Consider the following 27,646-nt stretch of genomic DNA (forward strand, 5'->3'; position numbering starts at 1 on the left):
GCTCCATGCCTCACCCCACATGCCTGACTGGGATCCCAGTGGCTCTGCTGTTAGGATCCCCAAAATGTGCAAGCATGTGTGGCTCTGAACATCGAAGGAAAAACAAAGGGAAGCAGGGGACTTTTCTTTTTAAGGAATTTAAATACAGGGCTGGATCAGGTAGCACGTCTGCCTCGCACACGGCGGACCCAGGTTCGATCCTCAGCACCCCGTATGATTCCCCCAGCACCGCCAGGACTAATTCCTGAGTGCAGATCCAGAAGTAATCCCTGAGCATTGCTGGGTATAACCCAAAATGAAAAAAAAAAAAAAGAGAGAGAGAGAAATTTAAATGATATCAGAGACAGATATTTTTTTATATATATTTTTGGGCCACACCGGGGTAATACTCAGGGTTGACTCCTGGCTTTGTACTCAGGAATTAGTCCTGGTGATGTTCAAGGGACTGACCATATGGGATGCTTGCAAGACAACCCAGGTTGTCTGCATGCAAGGCAAGCGCCCTACCTGCTGTACCATGGCTCCAGTCCAGAGATAGATTCTTCTTCTTCTTCTTTATTTATTTATTTATTTATTTAGCAGTACGGCTTCTGCCTTGCAAGCCATCGGCCCAGCCAAGCCGGGATAAATTCCTCCGCCTCTCTCAGAGAGCCCGGCAAGCTAACGAGAGTATCTCACCCGCATGGCAAAGCCTGGCAAGCTACCTGTGATGTATTCGATATGCCAAACACAGTATCAAGTCTCACAATGGAGACGTTACTGGGCCCGCTCGAGCAAATCGAAGAACAACGGGAGAACAGTGCTACAGGACAGTGCTACAGGTCTATTTGGTTTGGGGCCCACACTCAGAGCTTACTCTTGGCTCTGTGCTCAGGGATCACTTCTGGCAGAGTTTGGGAGATCATTTAGGATGCCAGGGACTGAACTCGGGTTGACTGAGAACAAGGCAAGCACCTTGTTCACTGTAATTTCTTTTTGGTCCACAAAAAAAAAAAAATTCTAAACTGGGAAGCTGTCTGAGCCATCGATACTGAGAGGGACCCTCATTTGCACCCTGGTGGCAGAGACGGGATGGAGGCCTAGTGTGGAAAAAGCCCTGGGGAATGCCAAGGAGACTCTTGCTCTGTAAGAATGAAGGCAGACTTTAGAGCACAGAGCACAGCTTATCTTCCCCTCATAACTGCATCCCGGGAAGGTGAGCAGGGCAGAAGTTATGCCCATTCTACAGACACAGAATTTGAAGCTGGAGGCTAAGCAATGTGGGTAAGGTCATAGAGCTAACTAGAAGTGGAGCCAGGTTCCAGGAAAAGGTCCTGCCTCTAAGTCCAGTGTTCTTCCCACCACGCCCTCACCAGGGTTCCAGGCCAACCAGACCTTGGCAGAGGCCTCATAGCCCCTCACTTCCTGCCGATGATTCCAAAACTCTCCAAGCAGTGGTCAAGAACATCATTCTGTCCTCACCAGCGGGTTCTGAGGCAGCCCCATTCCCACCAGCAAGCAGGGATTCCAGAGCTGGGGGGAATTCTGCCCTTACTGAATGAACATTAGAGGTTTTCTGCTGGACGGTGTTTACTGGGCCAGGAGAAAGGAGACCGGGCACTTGCCATGTGCACACATGACACTGGGTTGCCCACTCTCCCATCGTGGGTGCCCTGAGGCCAGGCATCTGGGCAAATGCTCCAGGCAACAGGGGGTAATGGGGCCCATGGGCCCAGGGCTGAACAGCTCAGTTCATCAAAAGCTGCTCAGGGAGATATCTGAGGCCCATTGAGCCATTCACCCTGCTACCCTCAGACCCTCCCTCTGCCTCCTTCAGAGCCGCCAGTGAAAGCGTCCCTTTGATCCCTTTTGGCCTCAATCAAATGTCCCTAACAGGGACAGCACTGAACTGTCCCCAGAGCAAAGGCTGGAACTAAGCTCTGGCTTTGTGGAGCGGGTCCAGAGCAGTTAAATTTTATATCTGACTTCTGGCGACTCAGGGCTGACCTCGCTTTACAACATCCTCTCCACTTTTCCGAAAGCAACAATGGGCCTGGGGCTGGGGAGGAAGCAGAAGGCCCACCCAGCCCCACCCAGAGGCAGCAGGCCCCGGAGGTGTAACCTGACCTGCTCCCCTCCCGGGGATCCCCGGCAGGCCCCGCCCTGGCACACCTGCCCGAAGTCTAAGGCCCCAGGAAGGGATGCTAGCTCACCTTACAAAGCCAAGAACCCAGGGTTGGGGCGGGGCTGGAGGCAGCACTGGAGGGGGCAGGGAAAATATCAAAAGAAAAGTTGGGATGGCTTAGGAAAGTATGTGGTGCAGAAAGGAAGGTGCCACAGGTGCTGGAGTCAAAGCATGGCTCCATCTTCCAGGGCTGGGCAGGGGACAAGGCCAGGAGCGGAGCCAGCGCAGAGCAAAGACTTTCCTGGACACTCCCTCTTAGCCAGGGCAGTGAGCTGTGTGGACCGGGGGATGGGGGTGGGGTGGGGTCCCTCTGTTTATAAAAAGGAGAGGAAGACACCACCCCCAACCCCATGGGTCACACTAGCAAAGAAACTCAAGTCACTTTCCAAAGTGACTTGCTGTGGGACACAAGGTCCAGCAGGACCTGCCTTCTAATGGGTGGCTAGTGTCCACCATTCTTGGGAGGAGAAACCGCGGGGGCTGAAGGTGCCTTGACCTGGCCAGGCCTTGGGTTCCTTGGTCTCCGTGTGAGCAGCGGGTAGGGGAGTGCCTTATGGAGCAAGTCTGGACTCTAGGAGCTCAAGGCTGTGAGGGGCAGAGGGTGCAGAGATCAGAGCTCCAGGCACCCAGGTGGCCCTTCAAACCCCCACAGGGGATGAGAAGGGCTGTGTGTGTGGTAGGGAGAGACTTGGATGTGGGAGGGTGCAGCTTGGGGAGGGAACCTTCCAGAAAAACCAGACCACATCAGCCCTCTTTCTCAGGGCTCTGGAATTTCCTAATCCTCTCTGGGGAGCGCAGTTTCCAAGTTGGGACTGGGGGGTCCAGGACAGGCTGTGGCCACGCTCACTTCCCCAGGATAAAGGAGTCTTGGAGCAGCGGCCCCTTATCCCGCTGCGCTGCCTTCACGGGACACCTTGAGAGCCCCTGCACCCTCGAACCCTCCAGCCCTCCATCAAAACTGAGCACCAGGCTCAGCCCCTTCCAAAGCCCACGAACCCACCCACGCGCGGGCTCACCCTCACGGGGGAGGGAGGCCGGGGTCGGGGGAGGAGCTCGGGGTGAGACTGGGATGCCCCCCCTCGTCCTCCCGCTCTCCACGGGGGTCCCCCACGCCCCCTCTCCGCCGCACTGCGGTGGCCCCCCACGCAAGTTCAATCAAGTTGTGCCCCTGGCTCGGCCTGGGTCCAGTCTCTGGGGGTCTGAGCGCCTTCCTTGCGTCCCGGCACACCCCCTCCAGGCCCCCGAAGCCGCCCCGCGCCGTCCCGTCCCACGTCGGAGCCGGGAGCCGCGAGGGCTCCTTCCCGCCAAGACGCTCCCGCTGGCCGCGGGCGAGGCTGGGCAGCGCGTCCCGGGCGGCCCCGAGCTTACCTGCGGGGCACCTTCACGGTCCTCGCCGACCTGGGCAGGGGCAGGTGAAGCATCTTCCCCGGCTCAGGCGACCACACGCCGGCTGGGCACCGCGGGCCCCCTCCGGGCCGCCCTGGCCCCGCGCCCGGCGCAGCCCCGGCGTCCTGCGGAGCCGGCCACGCGGAGGGCCAGCAGCCCAGCCCCGCCGGCCCCGGCTCCCTTTTCTCCCCGCCGCCCCGGCCCGCACTTACGGCTCCAGCTGTCCTTAAAGCGACAGAGCCCCATTTCCCCCCGCGCCGACGCCGGGCCCGCGCCCCGGCGAAGCCGGCTGCGAGCGGGCTCTTTAACGCCCAGAGCAGGTAGACAAAGAGCCGCCGACGCCCCCGCCGTTCCGGGGGCCTCGGGAGCCGGGGGGTGCCAGGCGGGAGCGGGGCTCGACCTCCACCTGGCCAGCGCCGGGGGTTAACCCCGGGGTCCGCCACCTGCGCCCCCTCGGGCGACCGTCACTGCCGCTACTCTTGGCAGAGGCGGGAGTGAGCGGGACTTGTAGGGGGTCTCAAAGGGCAGGGAGCGAGGGGCGCGGGAATGCGGGTGCCTGCGCCAAACGCCCCCGTCACACCGCCCGGGACTAGGTGTTTAAATGAGAATGGTCGCTGGGGAGCGGATCAGCGTCCGAAGCCAGGTGTGGGAGGGGAGAGGAGGGAGGTGGGTGTGTGGGGGACCACATTGCCCGAGGGGAGTTAGGACAAGCCCTCCAGAAATTCTGATGACCGGGGTCTGACCGTTCTGCAGGACTCCCATGGAGGAGGATTTTAGATTGTGGGAGAGAAGGCACAGTTCATAGCTGATACACTGAAGGGCTGGCTTCTTAGCGGGAGGAACTGGCTAACTGGAAGAAAAGGCCCCTAAGACTTTTTTCCTGTAGAGTTTTCTTGTAGAGCTCAGAAAAAAAAAAAAAAAAAAGGGAAGTCAGGGTTCTAGAGATAGGAGAGCAGCGGGGTGCTTGCCTTGCACAAGGTTGACCTTGGTTTCATCCCAGGCACCACGTATGGTCTCCCAAGCCTGGCCAGGAGTAAGCCCTGAGCACTGCAGCCTGTGAGCCAAAGCCTTTTTTAAAAAAGAGGGGGGAAAAAAGGGGGAAGATGCAGTAGTAGGGTTCAACCCGCTGAGCTTCCCTCCCCTCCGACCCTTCCTGGTAATTCAACTCCCCACTTCTGGAGGAGAGCCACTCGCCAGCAGCACCCAGACTCCACCCTCACCCCACCTCTCCCAGGACCCACCCTGGGAGAGCTGAGAGTCTGCACAGGGCTTATACTCACATGGTGCACTGGGTCAGCCTCTAGAAATGAGAGGTTCCCCAAGCAGCTACACTCTGTTTCAGGGCCACACCCATTGGTGCTCACACACACACACACACACACACACACACACACACTGGTGTGACTGCCGCACAGCTGCAGGGCACGGGGGTCTGAGTGGCCTGCAGTGAGTGAGCCCCACACACGCATGCCCACCACGCATGTTCTCCCACACATCTCAGAACTCTGTCTCGGGACCCCCGGACAGTCTGGAATGGGGAGGGCTCTTTGCTTTGAGACCAAAGAGGAGTACAGGACACAGGGAGCTGTCCTGGTCCCTCGGGCTGCCCGGACCAGAGACGTGGGGTGCTTCCTCCCTTTACTGGTGGTTTGGCAGTAAGGTAGGGAAGATGCCTGGGCTGCAGCTGACTGGCTTTGAGCCCTTTGGAGCAGAGCAATGCAGGTGGTTCTCTCCAGCCTCTCCTGATTCTCTGGCCATGCCCTAGCTGGGCTCTTCTGCAGGGGGAGTGGGGGGGGGGGGGACATCACCCGTGCCCTGTGCAGCTGCTGGGGGCGGGCCAGCATCTGGAGAACAGTTTAGAGTGACAGGCACCATAAGGGATTCTCTTTAGCCCCAGCCAGCAGGGGGGCTGTGAAGAAGAAGGAGGAGGAGGGGGAGGAGGGGGAGGAGGAAGGGGGGAGGAGCAGGAGGGAGAGAAGGGGGGAAGGTGGGGAGGGGAGGAAGAGAAGGGAGTCCCTGGAGTGCTGTGTCCCTTGGGGCTTTCTCCCACCCTAGCTGTGCCTTTTCTGAGCTCGCACCCATGGATGATCCTGTAGGATGCCCCAGTGAGAGGTCAAACTGTCCCTGGATACCCGACAGACACACGCAGCCCCTCCCCCACACACACACCTGGCAGTCTGCCCCCCCCCACCCCCAAGACTGGGGCCAAAGGCCATACTGAGAGCAGCTTAGTTCCTGAGGAGAAGGGGCTTCCAGATTTCACAGTGCCCCCCAAGTGGACTGATTGTAGGTCAGAGGATTTCTAAGCCCCCCTCCTGTTAGGGGCAGATTCCAGAGCCCCACATCTGTGGAACCCAGAAGAATCTGTTTCCCTGGGAATGGGGAAGGAGTGGGCACGAGACTAAGCTTCTCTCCTCCATAACTCCCTTCTGCAGGCTTTACTGGGCTGGTGCTCCACAAATTAATCACACACAGGTCAGCAGCGGCCTTTGCAGTCAACAGGCCAGGCACAGCAGCAGCGAGGAGAGAAACGCTTCTGAGGGCCTTCAGGCTGCCCCAGCAGTTGACCAACGCAGCAGGGCCGTGCCAGGTGGGTGCAGTGACCTTGGCCACAGCGGGGGGGGGGCGGGGGGGGGAGAGGAGGAGGTCACTCAGAGGGAGTGCTTCTACCTGGCTCCCAGGCTGCACAGGCACAGAAGTGGTGGAGGGCACTGTGGGTAGGGGAACCCCTGCTGAAGCCGGCTAGAACAAAAAAAAAAACAGCCCAGGATTGAGAAAGGCTTATCTCTCTCAGCTCAGGGTCCCAGGGTGCTCCTTGGCCCAGAGGGAGCCGCGATCTCATTCTGCCCCAGACCCAGGGCCATCAGAGAGGCCCTCTCCATGGGGAAACTGAGGCAGGGACGCACAGAAAGTGGCCACAGCAGATACCCATCAACACTGCTGAGAACGGCTGACTTTCTCCTCACCCCTCAGGGCCCTCTAGAGCCATGTGAACAGTTGAAGAGCACGAATGGGGGCTCTGGTCACGCCCCGACAACAATCTCAAACCTTGGTGGCACTGTGTAGTGAGGCAAGAAAGAGAGAAAAAGGCTGGCTAGAAAGTTCCTCCTGTGTCATTAGCCTGGGTCAGACCCCACACCAGATTCTGGGTAAGCCCCAGCAGTGAGGCCCTGGAGAAGACAAACCTCAGGGGGCCACACCCCAGGGTGCCCCTGACCTCCCTGCACTGCTCACATTCCAGCCAATTCAACTCTGTTTTGCTCTTGTGCCACACCTGGAGGGGTTTTCGGGTCACTCCCAGCTCTGTGCTGGGGCACTGACCCCAGCACCACCCCTGCCCCCCCCCCCCCTCATGCAAGGCTTCTCCCCAGGCTAGGGATTTCTCAACCTCCAGGGGTCCCAAATTTCAGGAGGTCCTCATGGGTGGCCCCAGCATCTGCCTCCTGCCCGGGTCCTCGCTGAGCACCAGCAGCTGGAGCCCACGTGCCCATGAGCCAGAGAATCTGCAGGTCAGCACCCAGTCTTTCAAGGCCATCTGGTTCCACTTCCTCCTTTCCCAAGTGGAGAGGTGGGGCCTCCCCGGGCCCAGGAATGGCTCAAGTTGCTCTCCCTAAGCTTCCTAAGTCTCTAGCAGCAGGTGGCCTGTCCACACACAGCTACCTCTCAGCTCTGCGGCCTGGGCCAGCGGGGCACAGGCAGGGGGCTCTGAGGGTGGGAGGGCAGGGATCAGAAGTGCTGGGACCCATGTGTGCTGGGATCCAGCACATGGTCTGGTGGTCTCTGGGGCTTCAAAGACACCAGCCCAAGGAAGAGGTTGTCAAATATTTCCCCAACAGCAGAGACCTGCATGCATGGCACTGCAGGAAGGGCAGGACACACAGGGCAGCTCCTGATCTCCTGGCTGCCAGGGGGACCCCTTCTATCACCCCAACCCCCTAGGCCAGGTCGTTGTCCTTCCTTTTAGAGACACTTTTTTTTTCTGTTTTGTTTTGGTTTGGTTTTTTGGGGGGTCACACCCGGCAATGCTCAAAGGTTACTCCTCTGCACCCAGGAATCACTCCCGGGGGAGCATATGGGATGCTGGGGAATCAAACCTGGTGCAACTGCATGCAAGGCTAGTGCTATCAACCTGGCCCAAGATTTTGGTTTGTTTTTATTTACTTTACTTATTTTTTTTCTTGCCACACCCAAGAGTGCTACTGGCTCTGCACTCAGGGGTCACTCCTGGAGGAGCCCAGGGGACCTTATGTGACACCGAGGATCAATCCTGGGTCAGGGGCTTACAAGGCAAGTGACCCACCCACTGTGCTACTGCTCTGACCCAGTTTTGATTTGTCTGTTGTTAGTTCTGTGCTGGGGGTTGAAACAGACAACGTCAGTGCTCGCCATGGAATCACCTCCCCAGACCCATCTTTCCTTTCTGACAATAAGGCTGGATCAGAAAGAGGCAAAGAACACTGGGGAAGGGGCTAGAAACCAGCTTGGCAGCTGGGCTGCTGGGCTGGCTTCCAGACACCTGCTGAGAGCAGCCTGGGGGGTGGCTCACACAGGAACCCAGAAAACAGGGATCTGCTGGGAAATTCCTTTCCACAGGGGCCCAAGGCCATGGGTAACCCCTGGGCCCTTCGCAGGGGTCTGGCTGTGGCTTGGAAAGAGACTGTCTGAAGGGCAATAAGCCCCATCCCTCTTCCCCCACAAACCCTCAGTGGATGTCAGTGCTCCGGGATCCTGGGCTACTGGAACCCCACCACCTCTGGCTGAGCATATCCCTCCCAAAACCACCTCTTTGTTTTTTTTGTTTTATTATTATTGTTGTTTTGGTTTGTTTTGGGGACACACACGGCGATGCACAGGGTTTGCTCCTGGCTCGTGCACTCATACTCCTGGCAGTGCTCAGGGGACCATATGGGATGCTGGAAATTGAACACGGGTCAGCCGTGTGCAAGGCAAACGCCCTACCCACTGTGCTATCGCTCCATACTCCTGGCAGTGCTCAGGGGACCATATGGGATGCTGGAAATTGAACACGGGTCAGCCGTGTGCAAGGCAAACGCCCTACCCACTGTGCTATCGCTCCAGCCCCTCAAAGCCACCTCTTAATTTTATCTTTGGGCCACGTCCGGTGATGCTCAAGGGTTATTCCTGGCTCTGTGCTCAGGAATCACTCTTGGCATCCATCAGAGGACCATATGGGAAGCTGGGGATCAAACCCAGATTGGCTGCATGCAAGACCAGCGCTTTCCCCGCTGTCCTATCTCTCCAGCCCCTTCCCACTGCCTCTTTTGATTGATCCCACAGATGCTGGAACAGAAGCCAGACATGAGGCAGGGAGGCTGAGAGACAGAGAAGGGCCCTGGGGGCAGGAAGAGCGGCCCCAGCAGGCTCAGAGCACCCCCTTGGACATCCCATCCATGAAAGAGGGCCCTGTGGCCTCAGCAGACCCGGTCTGGGGCCACACCAGGTGGTTCCAAGTCAGAGACTCCTCCTAGCACAGTGCTCGGGGACAATATGATGCCAGGCCCTATCTCTGTGTGCCCACCTGTGCTCAGTCCTGGAGATGTCTGTGGCCGAGACCTCTGTCAGTACAAGCTAACTACAGAGCTAGGCTGTTGACCAGAGCTGGTCCTCCCTGCTCCGGCTCAGAGCCCAGGCTGAGGGCAGCGTCCCCCACCCACTCTGGAAGGTTCTCCTCCCGGTGCTCACACTGCCCCTTTGTGCCCGGCGCCTCTTACACCGGGGCCAGCGGGTCTCACACAGGGCGCCTGTCTCCCACCCGCCTTCCTTGGCGTGCGCGGCACGATCGCGCCCATCTGATGGGCCGTGGCACTCGTCCCAGCGTCAGCCACTCCCACCCTGGCCGTCCTTGACCTTGTCCCACACATATGTGAGGGTCCATCTGTCTCCTGAGCAGCTCCGTGCCTGGGGCTCCGTGAGTCTGTCGGGGCTTTTCCAGCCTAGACTCCCTGCCTCTGTCTTCACACGGCCTCCAGCCCCAGCTTGGCTCTGCTGCACCCCTCTGGCCTTTCCTCAGCTGCACTGAATGGTTCTTTTGCTGCCTGGCCAGAGACATCTGATAGCCCAGCAGCCAGAGCCTCTCGTGAACATCCTGGGACAGCTCAGCCTTTGAGTGGCAATAACTAGAACTTATACTCAAGGACAGGCTGGAGCTGAGCCTGGCCGGGTCACTCCGTGACTCCAAAGCATGACCCCTTCCGGAGGACAGAGAGGTCACTCGGGGGCAGTGGGGGTCTCTAACCATAGCTCAGTAGGCAACTGCCGGGGCCAGGGCTTTAGAAGGGAGCCGAGGTCTGTGGGAGGGAGGCAAGTCACCTGGCCCATGAAAGGCTCCCAGGCTCAGGAAACATGGGACACACTACATCTGAGGGTCATGGAGGTATAGGTGAGACTTAGGGGTTCCTAATTCAGGGTTAAGATGAAATAAGACCATGCCTAGTGTTCTGCAAACCACATACACTATGTAAGTTGTTAGAGAATTATAACACAAAAGTTGAAATTATACAGTAAGTCCCAGAGCAACCTACTCAGAGAGCAATCCTGTTGATTGAAGGGACGAATCGGGGAAGGCTTCCTGGAAGAAGGAGACTTGCAAAGCGTGGGCCAACAGGGCAGTTCTACTGAGGTGGAAAGATCTGTCGCACAGTCGGACTTCAGGGCCTCTATGGTTTGGGTTTTAAGAGCCATCTTAGAGAAGGAAGGGTGGCCGTACTCACTGAGCACCCGATGTAGCAACACAAGTTTTCAATCACATCCTCCAACAGTCTATTCCCACACCCCCGACCCCTGCACTGGACACGTAGGTTTGCCAGAACTCCACAGAGCTGAGCCCCAGCCTGCCAGGGGTCCATGCTTGTGCTCTCCTGGCATTTCTTGGGATTTCCCAGGCACCACACAAGCCCAGTGTGCTTATCACAGAACACACATATGGATTTTAGGGAAAATGAGGAGAGTGACAATTAAAGAGGTGAGAAAAGACGAAGAGTGGGCGGGCCGGCAGCCCTGTAGGGGAGAGCCAGGCCTCAGCCGAGGGACTGCAGCCAAGGCAGTGAAAACCAGCAACTCAATAGTAGGTTACTAGGACACTCAGGGGGAGGAGCCACACCTCAGCCTACATCGGTTGCTATGGCAACCACATACATCCAGCTGCCCCTGGGGAATACCTGCCTTATTCCAACTTTCCACCAACCCTACTGAGTTGGAACAAATGTTGCAATTCAGATTAAGCCCATAGCCAGGACGGAGCGCTCTTGTCCTGCTGTGTGAAGAGCTGGGATGAGGCTGGGGGTCAGGGGGAGGGGGGAACTCAGGGTATCTGTGCACGGGTGCATGCAGGAGCCCCGGGCTCAGCCCCCAGCACTATGTGGTGTTTTGGGGCATTGTCAGCATCATGAGTACCACCGGGCATGGGCCTAAAACTGGAAGGAAAAAAAACTTGGGGCCAGAGAGATGGTTCGGTGGTCAGGGGTGTGCCAGAGATAGCTACGGTGTTCCCTGAGCCCCATCACAGTGGTTCTGGTCATCCCGCGCAATGCAGAGTCCAAGCAGCACCATATCCTCAGGTCCTAGAATCGGTGATGGCCTGCCAAGCTGAGAAGCACTGCAAGTATCCCCAAGGCTCCCTGAGCACTGCTTAGGAAGCACCTTCCCTCCCGTCTCCCACCACCACCACCACCACTGAAAAGAGTATGGGATATCTTAAGACCCAGGAATCTGGGGGCTGGAGCGATAGCACAGCAGGTAGGGCGTTTGCCTTGCACGTGGCCAACCTGGGTTTGATTCCCAGCACTCCACAGGGTCCCCAGAACACTGCCAGGAGTAATTCCTGAGTGCAGAGTCAGGAGTTAGCCCTGTGCATCATCGAGTGTGACACAAAAAGAAAGAGAGAAAGAAAGAAAGAACGAGAGAAAGAAGAAAGAAAGAAAGAAAGAAAGAAAGAGAGAGAGAGAAAGAAGAAAGAAAGAAAGAAAGAAAGAAAGAAAGAAAGAAAGAAAGAAAGAAAGACAGACCCAGGAATCCTACTGCACATCCTCCTTCCTCTGTGACTGACTTACTCTCTCCTCCTTCCTCTGTGGTGAGGCCTTAGACACCTGCAACTCTCAGTTACTCAACCTTCAGGGAACACAGTAGAGAAACCTGGATGCAAGGACCGTAGGAAGTGCCCTCGGCCAACAGTGGAGTGGGGTCACGGTCCCCTAGTTCTCTAGGTGAGCAGCTTCGGGGTATCCCACATACTTTCCCAGAATGCCCTGAGCCCAGTTGCCCCCCCACCCACAGGGACCCCCTCACTCCGCCCAGACACCCTCCCCCACCCCCACAGCCTGCCGCAGCTTTCTGGGGCCACCTGCACGCAGATCCTGCCCGCCAGCCCCTAGCGCCTCAAACTCTTCTACCCAACAATGAGTGCGGGACAGAGGACGGAGCAGGCAACGGTGGGAAAGTGGCCGCACTCAGGAAGAGGGTTCTGTGTGCAACCTGTTTAGCTGGACAGCGCTCCCTGCCCCCCCCCCCCCCCCCGTGCTGACTCTATGACACACCACACACAAGGGGCCGCACTGGCCACATGGCAACAGCCTGTGAGTAGGTCCAGTGGGGTCCAGGCCCTGATTTTCTCGCAGCAGAGCCCTTAGTGGGTTCTCCGCAGTGAGGATGGGAAAGGTTAGGACACACTTGATCAAACTGTATTCTCATTGAGAATGAGCAGGTGACAGTCTGTCTATCTGCTGTCTGTCATCAGTTATCTACCTAACCATTCGCCTGGGGCTGGAGAGACAGCATAGGTGTACAGCATAGAGCAGGTGGCTGCCCTGTTTCAATCTCTTGCACTGCATCATCCCACCAAGCCAGGACCCCAGCACCACTAGGTGTGGCCCCCAGACATACAAACTCAAAACTGATTAACAATAACGAGCACCGAGGGGCACATTACCTTTCAAATGGAATATTCATGAGCCCAGTCCCCACACATGGTTTTCAGCCATGGAAACTGAAGCAAAAGATGATGAGGAACTCACACAGCTACTCAGTGAGCGAGCTGGGAACACGAACAGCCTAGCTGGGCTCACTAGGCCCCAGCAGGCCAGCACTGCATGCGTCCACTAACCCAGTTCTCAAAGGTCCGTTTGTGGAACTGCGCTCCACAGGAGGCAAAGACCACGAAGGCAGCATTTAAAAGCAAACCGACAAAGGCGGGGCCAGAGCTATAGCACAGCAGGTATACCATTTGCCGTGCATGTGACCGACTAGGGCTCGATTCCCGATCCCCGGCACAGGTCCCCCAAACCTGTCAGGAGTGATTCCTGAGTACAGAGCTAGAATTAACCCCTGAGCACCGCCAAGTGTGAGCCAAAAAGAAAAAAAAAGTTTTTGGCTTTGGGGTCATAGCCTGTCGTGCTCTGAACTCACTCCTCGCTCTCACTACAGCTTGGGGACCGCATGTGGCGTATGCTGTACCAGGAATCGAACCCAGGTCTGCTGAGCATAAGGTGAGTGCCTTCCCCACTGCCCTATCTCTCCAGCCCCACAATGCTGTTCCTGCAAGGCCCTAAAGGTATCCTACCCCCCACCCCCCATTTGAACTTGAATCTTCTCAAACTAGAATAATGGGGCTCCCCATTGAGGCCCCAACCTCCCCCCCCCCAGTCCAATCCCTGTTCCCTGGGAACAGAAGTCAAGCCTGGTCCAGCTGTCCATCTCCTGGGTATGATGTCTTAAGACTAAGACTGAAGACAGTCTTCCTGCCCACTCAACATCAAAAGGGGTCACTTTGCAAAGGTCACTTTGCAAAGGTCACTTTGCAAAGGTCACTTTGCAAAAAGCCCCGCAGAGCCAGAGCCTATCTGTCACTGAAGGTGGCCTGGGCTGGGCTGGAGACCTGTCAATCAAAGCTGCCCCCTCAGCAAGTCTGGAGGGGTCCCTTTAAGGCCTGGGCTCAAGAGCCAGCCTGGGAGAAAGCAGGGACCTCGAGTTTATTTTATTTGACATTTTTCAACGTCAGGACACTTCAGAGCCAAGGAGGAAACGAATCCCATCTGTTGCTGAGCTCCAGAGCACAGTTCAAGAGGACAGGCCGGGGAAGGGAGGCAGGCAGGGAGCAGGAAGACCGGGACACAGGAAGCAGGGAGCCACCTGGAGCCGACCCGCTCCCTTCAGCTCTTTCCAGATGGGCCTGGTGGCTCTAGTGCCCGTGGCCTGGGCTTAGGTGTCTGGGTAGCAGATCCACCCCCACTGCTGACAACATGACTCTGTCTGAGAAGGGCGCCCCCTGGGGGTGTGCGGTGTACATGTGCTCCTGCTTTTGCAGGACTGAGCAAAGAGCCAAGAGTAAACCCTGAGCACCACTGGATGAGACCTAAAACTAAAACTAAAAAAAAAAAAGCACCATCCCTGCCACTGTGCCAGTGTAAGTCATAAAAAGGGCCTGGTGTTTGCACGGAGGATGGAGGATGCAGCCCCAAATAGAAGTTGCCCCCGCAGAGAACAGAGCCCGAAGTGCCCTGATCCACTGTCAGCCCTCCTGCTGGCACTGTCATGGGGTGGGGGGGTGGGGTGCAGCAGTGGTCACTGTTGGTGGTCCAATGGTCCAAGGCTGGGACCTCCTGAGATCTGTCAGGACTCCATGCCCCCAGACAGAACTGGTGACACGGAGAGGTAACCCCGAGTACAAGCAGATGGGGTGGGGGGGGCAGAGGAGCCGAGGACCCCACACCCAGCTCCTGCACATGGTCCCTTGCTCCCTGCCCGCCCACCCAACCTGAGGGCCAGCCGGGGAAGGACAGATGGCTGCGCCGCGACTTATCTTCTGCCTTCGATTACATTCCAGACCTTGCTATTTTTGGAAAGCTAAATTCCTTTTCTCTTTTCAAGAGGTAAAAATGTGCCGAGCTGTCAGGCAGGGCAGCCGCCAGCCAGCTCGTGGTTGTCTCTGCTGACATGCTCCAGCGGTGACGCGGGGGAGGCTGTATCACCGATGTGCCAGGTTTGAAGAGGACCACTGACAACTTGAGAGTTTCCAGGGGAGGGTGACCCGCGCACCGGGACCCAGAAAAGTGAGCCATCGAAGAAAGCACCGGAATCGCTGGCACTTCTATTTTTGTTTTGTTTTGTTTTGTTTTTTTGTTTTGGGGCCATACACGGTGCTCAGGGCTTACTTCTGGCTCTGTACTCATGGGACCATACGGTGTGCCAGGGATTGAACAGGGTCAGAAAGAAAGCACTCTGCCTGCTGTACTATCTGTCCAGTCCATTGTTATTATTATTATTATTATTATTTTAATTTGGGCTAGAGCGATAGCATAGCAGGTAAGGCATTTGCCTTGGACGCAGCCGACCTGGGTTCGATTCCTCCGCCCCTCTCAGAGAGCCCGGCAAGCTACCGAGAGTATTCTGCCCACACGGCAAAACCTGGAAGCTCTCCTTGACGTACTCGATATGCCAAACACAGTAACAACAAATCTCACAATGGAGACATTACTGGGCCCGCTCAAGCAAATCGATGAACAACGGGAGGACAGTGCTACAGTGTATAGAGAAGAGAGTATCTGAGAGATCATCAACAACAAGTTGAACGAAGATTTATACCTCTATGTCTCTCAGGGGACAATGTGAAACAAGAGTGGTACTGATTCCATGTGAATATTTAGAAACTTTCCTCCAATTTTGTTCTATTGGAAATGGGCCTGAGAGATAGTACCTCAGACAAGGCATCTGCCTTGCGTGCAACGAAGCCAAGTTCGATCTCTGGCATCTCATATGGTCCCCTGAGCCCCGTCAGGAATGATTTCTAACCACAGAGCCAAGAGTAAGCCCTGAGCACCACCGGCCAATGAGACCTGAAACTAAAACTAATAAATAAATAAATAAATAAATAAAGGGCACAGTCCCTGCCACTGTGCCAGTGTAAGTCGTAAAAAGGGCCTGGTGTTTGCACGGAGGATGGAGGACGCCGCCCCAAATTGAAGCTGCCCTGGCAGAGAACAAAGCCCCAAGTGCCCTGATCCACTGTCAGCCCTCCTGCTGGCACTGTCACGGGGGTGGGGGATGGGGTGCAGCAGTGGTCATTGTCGGCTGCCACGGTGGTCCAGTGGTCCAAGGCTGGGACCTCCCAGAGGCAGAAGCAACCGTGCAGGGCAGCGACGGGGCGGGAGGGTGGGGTGCAAGAGGACAGAGTGTTGCCTGTGGATGGGGTGGGAAGCATGGCTGACCCACCCCTGCTGGGAACTGCCTCCCTCCCCCCCAAGCACCCCTCCTCTCCCGTTTTATCAATCAGAAGAACAATGATCTTGGGTAGGGCATTTTCTAAATTACAAAACCTCACTGGACCTAAAAGTCCAGAGGAATGAGAGGGCGGAGAGGAGCAGAACAGGGAAGCGAGGATGGGGGGGGAGGTTGGGGTGGTGGTGGGGAGTCTGCGGCAACCTCAGATGCTGTTTTCTAAGGGCCCAACCTGGTGCTTCGCCGTGCAAACACATACTTGAGAAGTGAATGCTTCTGTTAAAAATCGCCGGGATTAGAAGCGGGCTCCCTGTCTCTGACGTCCTAAGCCCGTTGGAGGGCGGGCGTGGCTCCAGAGCTGGCGGGGAAGTGGAGTGTGGAGAGTTGTTGCTAATTGCCGGCCGACCGCAAAAGCTGCATGTGAAATCCTGGAACCTGCGGCTGGCTGACTGGGGTGAATTTGGACGTGGCCAGGCCAAGCCTTTATTCTGTAGCCCCCTGTGAACTCCAGGTCTTGGGAATCCTGGGGTGGAGGGTGTGCAGGCAGGGCACAGGCCCCGTCACAGTCAGCTCTGCTCTTTCTGATCTGGGGCTCCCCCGTGCTTCTATCCGGAGGGAGAGGGTGGCAGTGGGTGTGCAAGTGAAAGGGCAACTTTCCTGGCATTGCAATCACTCCCACCCCCTCCACCGATACCCCCAAGATGGGCCGGCAGCTGCAGCATCCCAAGTGGTGCTCGGGTCTTATCATGCTCCCCGAAGGCCAGTGTGGGATACTCAGGAGGCAGGGGCCTTGGGCCCTCTTCAGAATGACACTAAGAGTAACAGGAGCAGTGATTGTGGTTCTAAGAGCAACAGTACTGCGCCAGAGACTTTCTGTACCTGAGCCCTGTTCACACTGCTAACTGCCCCGGGGCGCAGCTCTGCTCACTCAGCAGGCAAACTCTACAGAGGCATCAAGGAACTGTGTGCACTGGGAGTTCAGCCTCGCTGAGACCTTTTCAATACCGCTGCTTTCCAATTTCTTGCCACGATCGTTTGGCAGGCAGGGCAGATGCCTGCCCAGTGACCTCCCCTGTGGGCACTCCCCAGGGTTACCTCTCACCGCCTCAGAGAAGAGGCTGTGAAGGGTGGCTCGGCCAACACGCGCTCGCCATCCCACCCAGTACAGCCCTTTGAGCTTCTCTGCGGTTCCAGCTGCAGGAGGGCGGTGTCCTGTGAGGTGGGGTGACCCTGGGACAGCAGAGAAAGTAAACAGCCCCGCTGTGCGTCACTTGTTTTGCTCCAGATCTGCCTCATCCGCTGGACAGGCCCTGACCAGATCCCTCCAAGTTTCTCCCTAGGGGGCAGGAACAGCCTGGAGCTGGGGAGTATGGGGGTTACTCTGCACACTTTTCAAATCTGAGTTTTACGGGGAAAGGGAGCCTCTGAGCCACTGGCCCCTTGGTGGCCCCTTGGGGGGTTTGGGCAAGCCATGAGGGAGAAAGTAGAAGGAACCATCGACTGAGATGCAGCCCTGAGAAGATTCCAGAACCACTGCAGGCTCTGTTCTCAGAGCTTGGAGCACTTGGTCAGGCCCCTAAACCCCCAGCACCTTGCCAGGTGGGGGTGTTGGAAGGTGGTGTCATGACATGGCAATGCTCCGGGCTTGCGCCTGGTTCTACACTCAGGAATCACTCTGGCGGTGCTCGTGGGACCATACGGGATGCTGGGAAGGAACATGGGTCGGCCCTTCCTGCTGTTCTATCTCTCTGGCCCCAAACCCCTGCACCTTGTTCCCGTTACATCTCCCTCACTTGCCGGGCTCCAAGGGAGCGAGTGTAGGTGATGCCGCGGGAGGAACTGAATAGCCTGTAACAGGGACGAGAAAGGTTCACTGCTGCCGAGGGCAGCAGAGCGGGTGGAGCCCCGCGTCAGTTAGCAGGACTGACACTCGCTTTCTGTTTCACTGGCGCGGCCACGCACACGCTCTCATTCTTTCTCCTCAGTTGCTCGCGGGAGGGCAGGCCTGGTGCCATCCTCCGTGACAAACAGGGAGCACTCAACAAGCACTCCAGGATGTTATCCCAAGAGCCAAGGCCATTTCCCTGGGCCCTTCCCGCCCACGCCTTGCCAGCAGAGGCCTGGGTGGGTGGGGCGGACCACAGATTGACAGCGACAGAGACCAATAAGGGAGAGATACCTTCTCCGACCAGCCCAATCAGGTCCTCGCGCATCCATCCCGGTTCCCCATTCCCAGCCACACACCAGCGGGCGAAGGTGCGGCACTGGCAAGGGGCCTCGGCCTTACCCTGTCGTGATGTCGTCGTCCTCCGTCATGGTCTTGCCCATGAGGTCGCTGTCACTCATGTAGCCGGACTTGAGGTCCACCTCGTCCGAGTCCAGGGACTCGACCAGCTCCAGGCGGGAGATGTGGCTGAGCTTGCTGGGGCTGCGCATGGGCATGGTGTGCGAGTAGTGGGCGCGCTCGCCGTGCATGTACCAGGCGGGCGGCCCCTCGGAGCGGCAGCTGCCGCCCGCCGACGGCGCGTCCCCCGCCTGCAGCCGCGGGCTGGACTGGCCGTAGCGCCAGGAGAGCGGCGAGGAGCGGTTGGAGAGGCTGGACACGCTGCGGGGGTTGGCGTCGTCGCTGTCGTAGCAGGCCATCTCCAGGGAGCTGGGCAGAGAGCAGAGGGGCGCTGGTGGGCCGCGGGCATCGCCTCTCCACCTGCCCCCACGCACAGGCGCCTCGCGGGGGAGGGAGGGAGAGGGGGCGCAGTCAATGCCACATGTGCAAGCTCAGGTGGGCAAAGTGCAGGGCTACTGGGCACACTGAGCCCGAACATAACCAGGGGAGGAATCCTGCCCGGCCCTTTACTGGGTAGCCAGGTGGCAGTGGGGACCAGGGGAGCAGGGAGTGCTGGCGGCCTCAGGGTCTCTTCTACTACGGAGACTGACAACCACGCCGGTGCTAAGTAAGCGCGAAGGGTCCCATGCCTCCACACCCACCACCTGGAAGTAGGTGGCGAGGGGTTGCTGGCACTTCCAAGGCCCGGATGGGTCTCTCTGCTTGGACTGGGAGGGGCATCTTCCACCTCTTTTTTGTCAGAGAGCAGAGGATGAGCGCATTTCCCCTAGACACAGGGCCGTCTGGAGGAGTCCCAAAGCAACACAGGAAAAGCTTTGGGAACCTACAATGAGGCGGGTCTGGACATCAGTGGGGAGCAGAGAGGTCCTGACTGGACAGAGATATTCGTAGAGGATGGACAGAGGGTGAAGGCAAGACCTCAGGGTTTCAAGCTGAGGCCCAGCTGGGCCAGCGAGGGAGCATGTCGGGCTCATGCTCAAGGGCTTGGCTCCGGGAGCCTGGGGGGCTCGGAGCGGCCTCTGGCCCTCAAGGCTAGGGCAGCAGCAGAGGTCACAGTGGGGATGTGCTTGGACACGTGCGTGGCCTGCATGCGCTTCGAACACAGACCCCCGGAACCCCCAGCCCAGCAGCTGGGACACATCCAACCACAAAGGTGGGGGTCTGGGGTTTGGCCCACAGAAGTCAGCCCGGCTTGAGTAAGGAGCTGGCAGGAGTTTCAAGCTAGGCGTGAGTTTCAGGAAGTTGAGGTGCCTCATCTCGAGGCACCCGGGGGAGTAGGACTGGACCCGGATTCTTATTTTTATAAAGTTGCCCGAGACCAGGACAGTGCTCCCTGAAATGGTCTCTGATGACCCTGAGAAAAGAGGGTTTCGGTTTTGGTGTGTCTCGGTCCTGAGATGTTGGGGGGTGTGGGGGGTGGGGTGAGGTGGCCGACAAACTCCCTGAAGGGTCCTGCTCCCCACCCAGCCTCTCCCTTCTGGCCTTCCTCTGTGTCCCTGACTACCACTCACGGGGACCCTCCAAGTCAATGCAAGGCCCCCCAGAGGCGGAGGCGGCAGTGCAGGGCAGCCCGGCCCCGCTCTCTGCCCAGCCTCAGCACCTTGCACAGGCCGATGTTCGAGAACAAACCAGAGACCCAATCCTGAGCAGCGAGGGGCAGAGAAGCTCTCGTTCAATATGGGGGCGCGGCGGGTAGTGGCAGGAAGCGCGGGCCGGAAGAGACAAGGCAATGAGCAGGAGGAAGGGGCGAGAAGGCTCTGAGCATCGAGGAAAAGCCCAAGTCCAGGACAGCCGGTCAGTACCACGGGGAAGAAATGAATGTGACACGGGGACCGGAGCGAGCGACCAGACTCAGGGTTCGAACCTAGGGCCTCATACGTGCCAGGCAAGTGCCCGGCGACAGGGTTTTCCAATACCACCCACAATATTGGTGCCTCTTCCTCTCTCGCTGCTTTGGTTTGTCCCCCAAACGCCTCTCCGGGCTGCCCCAAGCTCCTGGCCCTGCCTCTCTCTGGGGAGGGATTTGGGAGAGGAGGGTCCCAGGGCCAAAAGGAGGGTTTCATTTCCTCTCCAGCCCCAGCCTCCCGGCCTGGATCCTGCTCTCTGGGGAAGCAAGCCTGTGGAAATAGAGAAGCAGGCCAGGAAGCTCAATTTCGAAGAGGAACTGGTAGAGTCAGCTGCTCAGGCCCAGAGGAGAAGGCACCCGCTAGGGACGTGGGGCTGTGAGGGTGAGGGCCAGCGTGCTCAGGGCCAGCTGGCTGGACACAGAAGCCCCTCTGATGGGCAGGGGCTGGGTGGCAGGTGAGTGAGGCCCAGCCGAGGCCCCCGCCTGGAATGACTCTTTGCGGCCCATTCCCAGGATGAAGGATGCGAACCTCTGCGGGCAGTCAGAGCTGGAGGCGGGGACCCCGGGGTGTGGCGTGGGGCTTGGGCGGGAGCCACAACACGGGGAGAACAGAGGTTCCGCCCTGAAATCAGAGTTGGAGCCACAGTGGTGCAGGCCACGGGAAAAGTGGCTTGAGATCAGGACGAACACATCGCTGGGGCTCTCCGTTCCTTTCCCCCGGGGAAGATGGAAACAGGCATATTCCTCGCACCCTAAATTCTCAGGAACAAGACTCAGGCGGCCCCTCCCCCTGAGCAAAAACACACAGCGCCTGTCAGGGTCCCCCTGACGGGCTCCCCGTGTCCTGATTCACGGGGGTGGGGTGCGGGCAGTTGGAGTCAGTGGCCCAGAGAGGCTGGGCATGACGCCGGCCCTTCCCCGTGGGTGAGTCATTTGGGGTGTGACCCTCTCAGCTCTGGCACAGGGCTGGGGGTGACCTGGGGCTGAGCTGTTGCAGCAGCTCCCCTGCTTGGGGTGGGAGGAGGACGGTCCCTGAAGTCATGAGGCCCACTGGCCACTCCCTGTCCAACCACTCAGGGCTTGATGAAGACACGAGGGGGCATCGAGAAACTCCCCCCACCCCCCACACACAGCCTGGTCCTCAGATTCCTGGGTCACAGCTCCTTCCAGAGCTGGGGTGTACAGAGGGAACCCCAGAGAGGGGGCTCTGATATGGACAACGAGTGGAACAAGAGGGAGGAGGAGAGGACGGAGGTGGAAGGAGGGTCTGAAGTAGGAGGACCAGGGCCACTAGGGAAGGACCATCATGGCCACACGCAGTGGCCTGCCCCCACTGTCAGGTAATGAGCTCCCTGTAAGCAGCGGTATGTAAGTCCAAACATGGGCTAAGAGGCCTTTCCTGTGTCCCAGCTGCTCTGCTTCTCCAAACCCAGATGCTGCTTCCTGCCCTCCCTCCGCCCTGCCCCGCACCCCCGAGGATTTCCCAATCCTGGCTGTCTGCACCCAGTCCCTCTCCCCTCTGTCCCCCCTGGAGCTGATGGCATGAGCTCATCTGTGCAGCTTGGGGGGATGGGGGTGGGGTTGGCTGAGTCAGAGCAGAGACCAGGGCCAGCAGGCCGCTCGCTCGGGAAGCCATGCCGCAGGAGGGGGCATGACCCACACAGCTGGAGGCTGCGGGGGGCTCTTCCGGGAGGGGTGCCCCACGTGGCCTGCACCTGGGTGGCACTCTGTGGGCCCCGGAGTGCGCCTGCGCCTGGTGGGATGGCACAAGGGCACCTCCCCAGAGAAGGGTGAGGAGATGCGGGGCTGGGAGCCTCGAATTCCGAGGGTCGGTGAGTCGGAGAGTTGGAGAGTCGGGCGTGGGATGCAGGCGTTGGGCCAGGGAACCTGGGAGCTCTCAGGAGGGGGCATGAAGGTGCCACACTGCACCTGGAGTCTTTTGTCCCCGGCTGGGGGAAGGGTCCTCTCCCTGTCACCCCGTACTTACCTGTGCGCCACCTGGGAGCCACGGAGGCTGGACATGGTCTCCTCCAGGTTCTGCCGAAGATCCAGAACATTCTGCACTGTCCTCTTTCTCTGGGACTCGGGGTCTAGAGGGAAAAGAAAGGGGGGTGGTGAGTGCGGCTGACTGCTGGGAGCCGGGGGACCTGCCCAGGTGACCGGAACATGCTCCCAGGTCCCCAGAGTCTGTCCTGTACCCCAACTTTGTTTGGGGAGACCCTGTTTGGGTTTCCGGGCATCTGCCTGAGCCCACACGTCCAGTAGAGGCACAGAAACATCCCATGGGCTCTTGGCAGGGGGATGCCCCTCCCGCGGAATGTCTGCCCGGTCTATTGTGTGGACACCCTTGCCTTGGCCACCAGCCACAGCACGAGGGAAGAGGCCAACACCTGGGGAGAAGCTGGGCTGAACACACCACACCCCCAAACCCAAGCCCGAGCGGCCTCCCCCGAGGGAGGCCCCAACAGCGCGGGGGAGGACAGAGCTGCCCTTCTCTGAGGATAGACTGAGTCCTGGACAGGGAGTCAGCCTCGAGGTAAAGGGGGTGCAGGGTGCCCCCAATAACCCTCAATGTTTTGAGATCCTTTTACCTCACTCAAGATCCAGGTGGTGAGTAACCAGGAGTAGGAGGACATGAGCAGTGAATGCAGATGCACCCTTCTCCTTTCCCACAGGGAAGGGACACCCTGGGGCCCTCCAAGGCACCCTGGGGCCCTCAGAAGCATCTTGGGACCCCCAGAGGCACCCTGGGGCCCTCAGAGAGGAGGGCCACATGTGGGGGTTCTGGGGGGGCCTAGAACTCAGATTACTCAAGCATCCAGAACCCCCAAAAGCCTTCTGTTTCCTCGTTCTCCCCCCTTCCCGCGAGCCAGGCCACAGCTAAGCTGGGTTGAGGGCTGAGGGCCCTCAGAGGATGGGGAAGGGGGGCGCTCTGAGGGTCGAGTCTGTCCAGCACTGGCGTCAACCCACTGGCTGACAGACTGATTTATCCTGGCGTTTGTCACCTCTGAGTTCCCCTGGCTGTGACAGCGGCCCTGGCATGCACACAGGGCTAGAACGGATGATGTATTTCTCGAGCCTGGTTAGTTCTCAAATGTCCACATAAGGCCCAGGAGTGCGGTGCCAAGATGTGGGTGTCTGGGCTGGGCAATGCTTGGCAGAAATGAGGGGCAAGGCATGTGCACCTCGGGGTAGTGGTGAGCAGAGCCTACCCCCTCTGGGAAAGGGGCCCAGAGTCACCCAGAGATTTCTCGGGGACCGCCCTTCCTGCGTCAGCCAGGGTGTGGCGCTGTGGTCCAGCTTCTCAGCAGCTCAGGTGTGTGGGGAAGAAACCTATTCCTCTGCCTGTCAGCTGGCATCTCCGTGCCACGGCACCCGGCATGGTGACAACACACAGCAGGTGTGCAGTGGACACTCGGGATGCCTGGGAAGGACCGTAATTTAAAATAGGGCCACAGGGGCTGGAGCAATAGCACCGCGGGTAGGGTGTTTGCCTTGCACGTGGTCGACCCGGGTTCTAGGCCCAGCATCCCATATGGTCCCCTGAGCACTGCCAGGGGTAATTCCTGAGTGCAGAACCAGAATTAACCCCTGTGCATCGCCAGGTGTGACCCAAAAAGCAAAATAAATAAAACTTTTTTAAAAATAAAATAAAATAGGGCCACATCTGGAGATTCCAGAGGGTCAGAGAGATAGGAGAGCAGCCAGGGCCTAGCACGCAGTTGACCCAGGTTCGACCCCCAGCATCCCATATGGCGCCCAGAGCCTGCCAGGAGTAATCCCTGAGCACAGAGCCAGGAGCACACTCTGAGCACAGTTGGGTGTGACCTGAAAACAAACCAAGCAAAAAATCAATGCAGGGGGCCTCAGGATGTGGCAGAAGTGGCAGAGCAGATGCTGTATATACGAACAGCCCCCAAACCACAAGCACCCCAGAACTACGGGATGTGGCCGCAGTCACCAGAGGAAGACAATGGCCACGTGGCCGACTGAACATGTCCTTGTCAGCTGCCAAGGTTGGTTTTGTGAGAGCAGTGCTGGGGATTGAACCCAGGTCTCAGGCACACACTTTACCATAGTGTCATGCCTGGCCTAGGAAGATGCCCTTTGTCTTAAGAAAACTACTGACCCTGTCCGTGGCGAGCGAGCTATGGTCACTCCCTGGACTCCAGACCTGAGACAAAGCTCTGGGCTTCAGGCAGTGGTCTCAGAGCTCCAGAAATGGCACAAAAGAGCCATTTCTCTCCTCTCGGTCAATGCTCAGCGCCCTCTTGCCCCCACCTCTCCCCTCTTCGACCCGTCACCCCTCCACCCCATTTCTGAGTCAGGGGAATGGGAAGGGTGACCCCAAGTCTCCTAGACGTGCTAACACTCAGAGCCACAAACATCCCTGGAAGTGACTCCTGCTAAGTCAGTCTGGGGGAGGAGGACAGACTGGCTTGAGGGCACAGGGAGAACAGAAACTAGCTTGGTGGCCCCCCTATGGGGCCAGTCGGGGCAGTTTTATTTTCTGCAGGGACCAGGATCTGCTCTTTGCTCCTTGGTCTAGAGGGCCTGCAGTCGGACACGCTGAATCTCTCTGCAGTGCCCCCTGGTGGTCGCCTCGAGTACTCCACACTGCATCTGGACAAGACTACCTCAGTTCGGGTGGGCTGTAGGGGGCATGGAGGGTGGGCGGACAGACACATTCTGGGCGGAGAGTAGTGGCTAGGGAAGAGAGGACTGATATGCACATTAGAAGGATCTCCACAGAGCAGGACGCTGAACTTTGCCGAGGCTGGGGGGGCAAGGGGACGTTCACATCCATGATCCTGAAGGTAAATCCCAAGTCCTGTCTAGCTTTATCACAGCAGTGAGGGGCCACCGGACCACCAAGGGCTAAAAGCAGCCTTGCACTATATGGCATCGCCCCAGAGCACCACTCCCTGTGGTCCCCAGAACAAAGTATATAAGTTGCATTTGCAAAAGAACGACCACACCCCCTCCCCATACACACATATACTCTTACCCACTTCTAACCTTTGTCCCATCACAGCCCTGATCCTCAACACACCTCTAAGCATCCTCCATCCTGAATGTCTCTCATGAGGACCAGAGGTGGCAAGAAGGTGTTTGAGGCACATGTCACGCTCTCTTGGGGCCCCCTCTGATTGGTCAGATGCCTGGGCTTGAGGGTGCAGGCCTAGGGGCACCCAGACACAGCAGATGGGGCTGGAGCAATAGCACAGTGGGTCAGACACCTGTTGTGTGGTTGTGTGGCCAACCCGGGTTTGATTCCAGCACCCCATGGTTCCCTGAGCCCCGCCAGGAGTAATCCCTGAGCACTGCTGGGTATGGCCCCCCAAACAAACAAAAACCAGACACGGGCTGGGGGAGCCTGGTGAGCAGCTCAGGAGGGGCTCCGTGAGCACATCAGCCCTGATGAATTCTCCTACAAACTGAAATATTTTTATGAGTGAAGTGTGTATATGAGTGAGTGAGTATGTGTGTCTGTGTGTGTCTGTGTGTGTGTGCATATGCGATGTGCTCGAACCCAGGGCTTACACATACAAGGCATGTGCTCTACTGCTGAGCCACATCCCCAGTCCCACACAATTGTAAAAATTGGGTCTAGAGGAATAGTGCTGGGCTTCAACGGCCTGCCTGGCAAGCATCTGGTCACACGTTCAAACCCCTGGTGTCCCACATGCACCGAGTGAGGTCTAGGCAGCTGTGCTGTCTGTGATCCCTGATGCTACAAGTGATTGCTCTCCCTACCACAGCCGTGTGTGTGTGTGTGTGTGTGTGAGAGAGAGAGAGAGAGAGAGAGGGGGAGAGAGAGAGAGAGGGAGAGAGAGAGAGAGAGAGTGCACTGCCAAGAGATGCCACTTCCAACCAGCAGCACAAGTCAGAAGGAGTACGGGCAGCAGAGTGTGGGAAGACGACTGGGGGGGGTACATGTGTGATGTGGCTACCCCCACAAGCGCCACAGCCATTCATGCTCCCCTAACAAGGATCGAGGCCCCTCGAGCATGACTGCAAGCACCCGAGCACTGCCGTGTGAGCAACAATATGGCAACAACAGCAACAATGAGAGGGGAGGGAGGGAGTAAAAAAAGAAAATAGCGCTGGGGTGACAGCTCAACCGCCCTGAGCACCACCAAGTGTGACTCCAATCCCAAAGTAAATACATTTAACCCCCCCCCCCCAATATCATATAAAAAGAACAGCTGGGCCTGGGCATGCGGCTCAGGCCGAGGCTAAGAGTTGAAGGCCCATCAGCTCCCCACACCCAGAGTGACCCAGAGGCAGTGTGCGGTGTGACACAGCTGCAGAGCCCAAACAACTCCAGAAGGGGAAATTCTTTCAACAAGAGGGCTGGCCGGGGTGGGAGGCGTGTGGGTGTGAGGTCCAGGGTACCCTCCTCGGGGCCGCTGATGCTGCCACTGGCAGTCATGTTCTTTGGGACCAGAGAGTTCAACAGGCCAAGCACAGGTTGTGATCAATCCCAGCTCCACAAGCAGCTCTGCACGGCCGGACCAAGCCCCACAGCCTCGGGGGCACACCGAAGGCCGAGTAATGCAGCCAGGGGCCCTAGGCCCAAGAACACCACCAGGGAGGTTCCCTCCAAAACGGCTGGACACAAGCTACGGTCCCATCAGGAAGGGGAAATGCTAACCTAGCCACAAAGACCAGCCTCAGGGGGTCACTCCTGGCGGTTTCTCGATGCCCTGAGTACTCCTGTGGGTGGCATATACTCAGGTACTACACTTGATCTTGGCCAAAAGGCCGAGAAGCGATGAGGCAGGACTCTGGTGGGACGCTGTCCTGTCTGTATGCAGATGGGAAGGGGCTGGCCTGCAGTTGGGAAAGGGAGGGAGGGAAGGAGGGAGGGAAGGGAGGAAGGAAGGACAGATCGATGTAAGGGAGGGAGGGATAGAGGGAGGGAGGGAGGGAGGGAAGGAAGGAAGGAAGGAAGGAAGGAAGGAAGGAAGGGAGGGACAGATCAATGGAAGGGAAGGAAAGGGAAGGGAAGGGAGGAAGGAAGAGAAGGGAGGAAGGAAGGACAGACCGATGGGAGGGAGGGAGGGAGGGAGGGAGGGAGGGAGGAGGAAAGGTAAGAAGGCAAGGAAGGAAGTGGAGGGAGGGAAGAGAAGAAGGAAGAAGAAGGGCAGATTCCGCCATGACCCTCATTGGAGTGGCGCCCTGCCTTCACACTCCCCCCTCGAAGCCTGCCTCTGCCCTGGGAAACACCGGGTCTAAAGTCTGACCCAGAGATGGGTAGGGCGATCAACGCCCCTCAGGTTTGGAAAGGATGGAGGCAGGTGCGGCGTGGGCATCCCTCACCAGTAACCAAGTCTGCCCACATTCCGCGCAGGTTAGTTACTAGCTGACACTGAAGTAAACCTCAGTGACCTCCTACCACCTCTTCACTGCTCCGCCAGGCGTCAGGGCCTGTAGCGCGGCCGGAGGGATGGAGGGACATGTGCACCGGCTTCTGGAAGGACTGGGCTGAGGTGGCAGGTGAGGGGCTCCCCGGGAGGGCCGGACACGAGTCCTAAGGAGTCCTGAGGAGGGACACTGTGGCCTGGACTTCAGAGCCAGACCCCTGACCCTCTTTTCCTCCCTGACCTTAGGTCTCTGGACCACGTGGGAACGGAATATGGCGTCTGTCTGCAGAGTTCTCTCTGGCCCCAGA

At 58.1% G+C, this 27,646-nt stretch overlaps 1 protein-coding gene across 5 annotated transcripts in view; it reads right to left on the bottom strand.

Moving 5' to 3' along the window:
• NAV1 (neuron navigator 1) overlaps positions 1-27,646 on the bottom strand; it is a 137,582-nt gene that overhangs the window by 70,498 nt on the left and 39,438 nt on the right. For 4 of the 5 annotated variants that reach the window (XM_056110511.1, XM_056110512.1, XM_056110513.1 and 1 more), the window contains exons 2-3: positions 21,956-22,058; positions 18,066-18,431 (exon numbers count right to left, since the gene is read on the bottom strand). In XM_056110511.1, the coding sequence (XP_055966486.1) occupies positions 18,066-18,431; positions 21,956-22,058 (469 nt within the window). Of the gene's footprint in view, positions 1-3,532; positions 3,708-18,065; positions 18,432-21,955; positions 22,059-27,646 lie in introns of those variants that run through there. The other variant, XM_056110510.1, reaches the window with a different exon arrangement.

This window comes from Sorex fumeus, unplaced genomic scaffold (genome assembly GCF_029834395.1).
Source record: "Sorex fumeus unplaced genomic scaffold, SorFum_2.1 ptg000010l, whole genome shotgun sequence".
NCBI lineage: Eukaryota > Metazoa > Chordata > Mammalia > Eulipotyphla > Soricidae > Sorex > Sorex fumeus.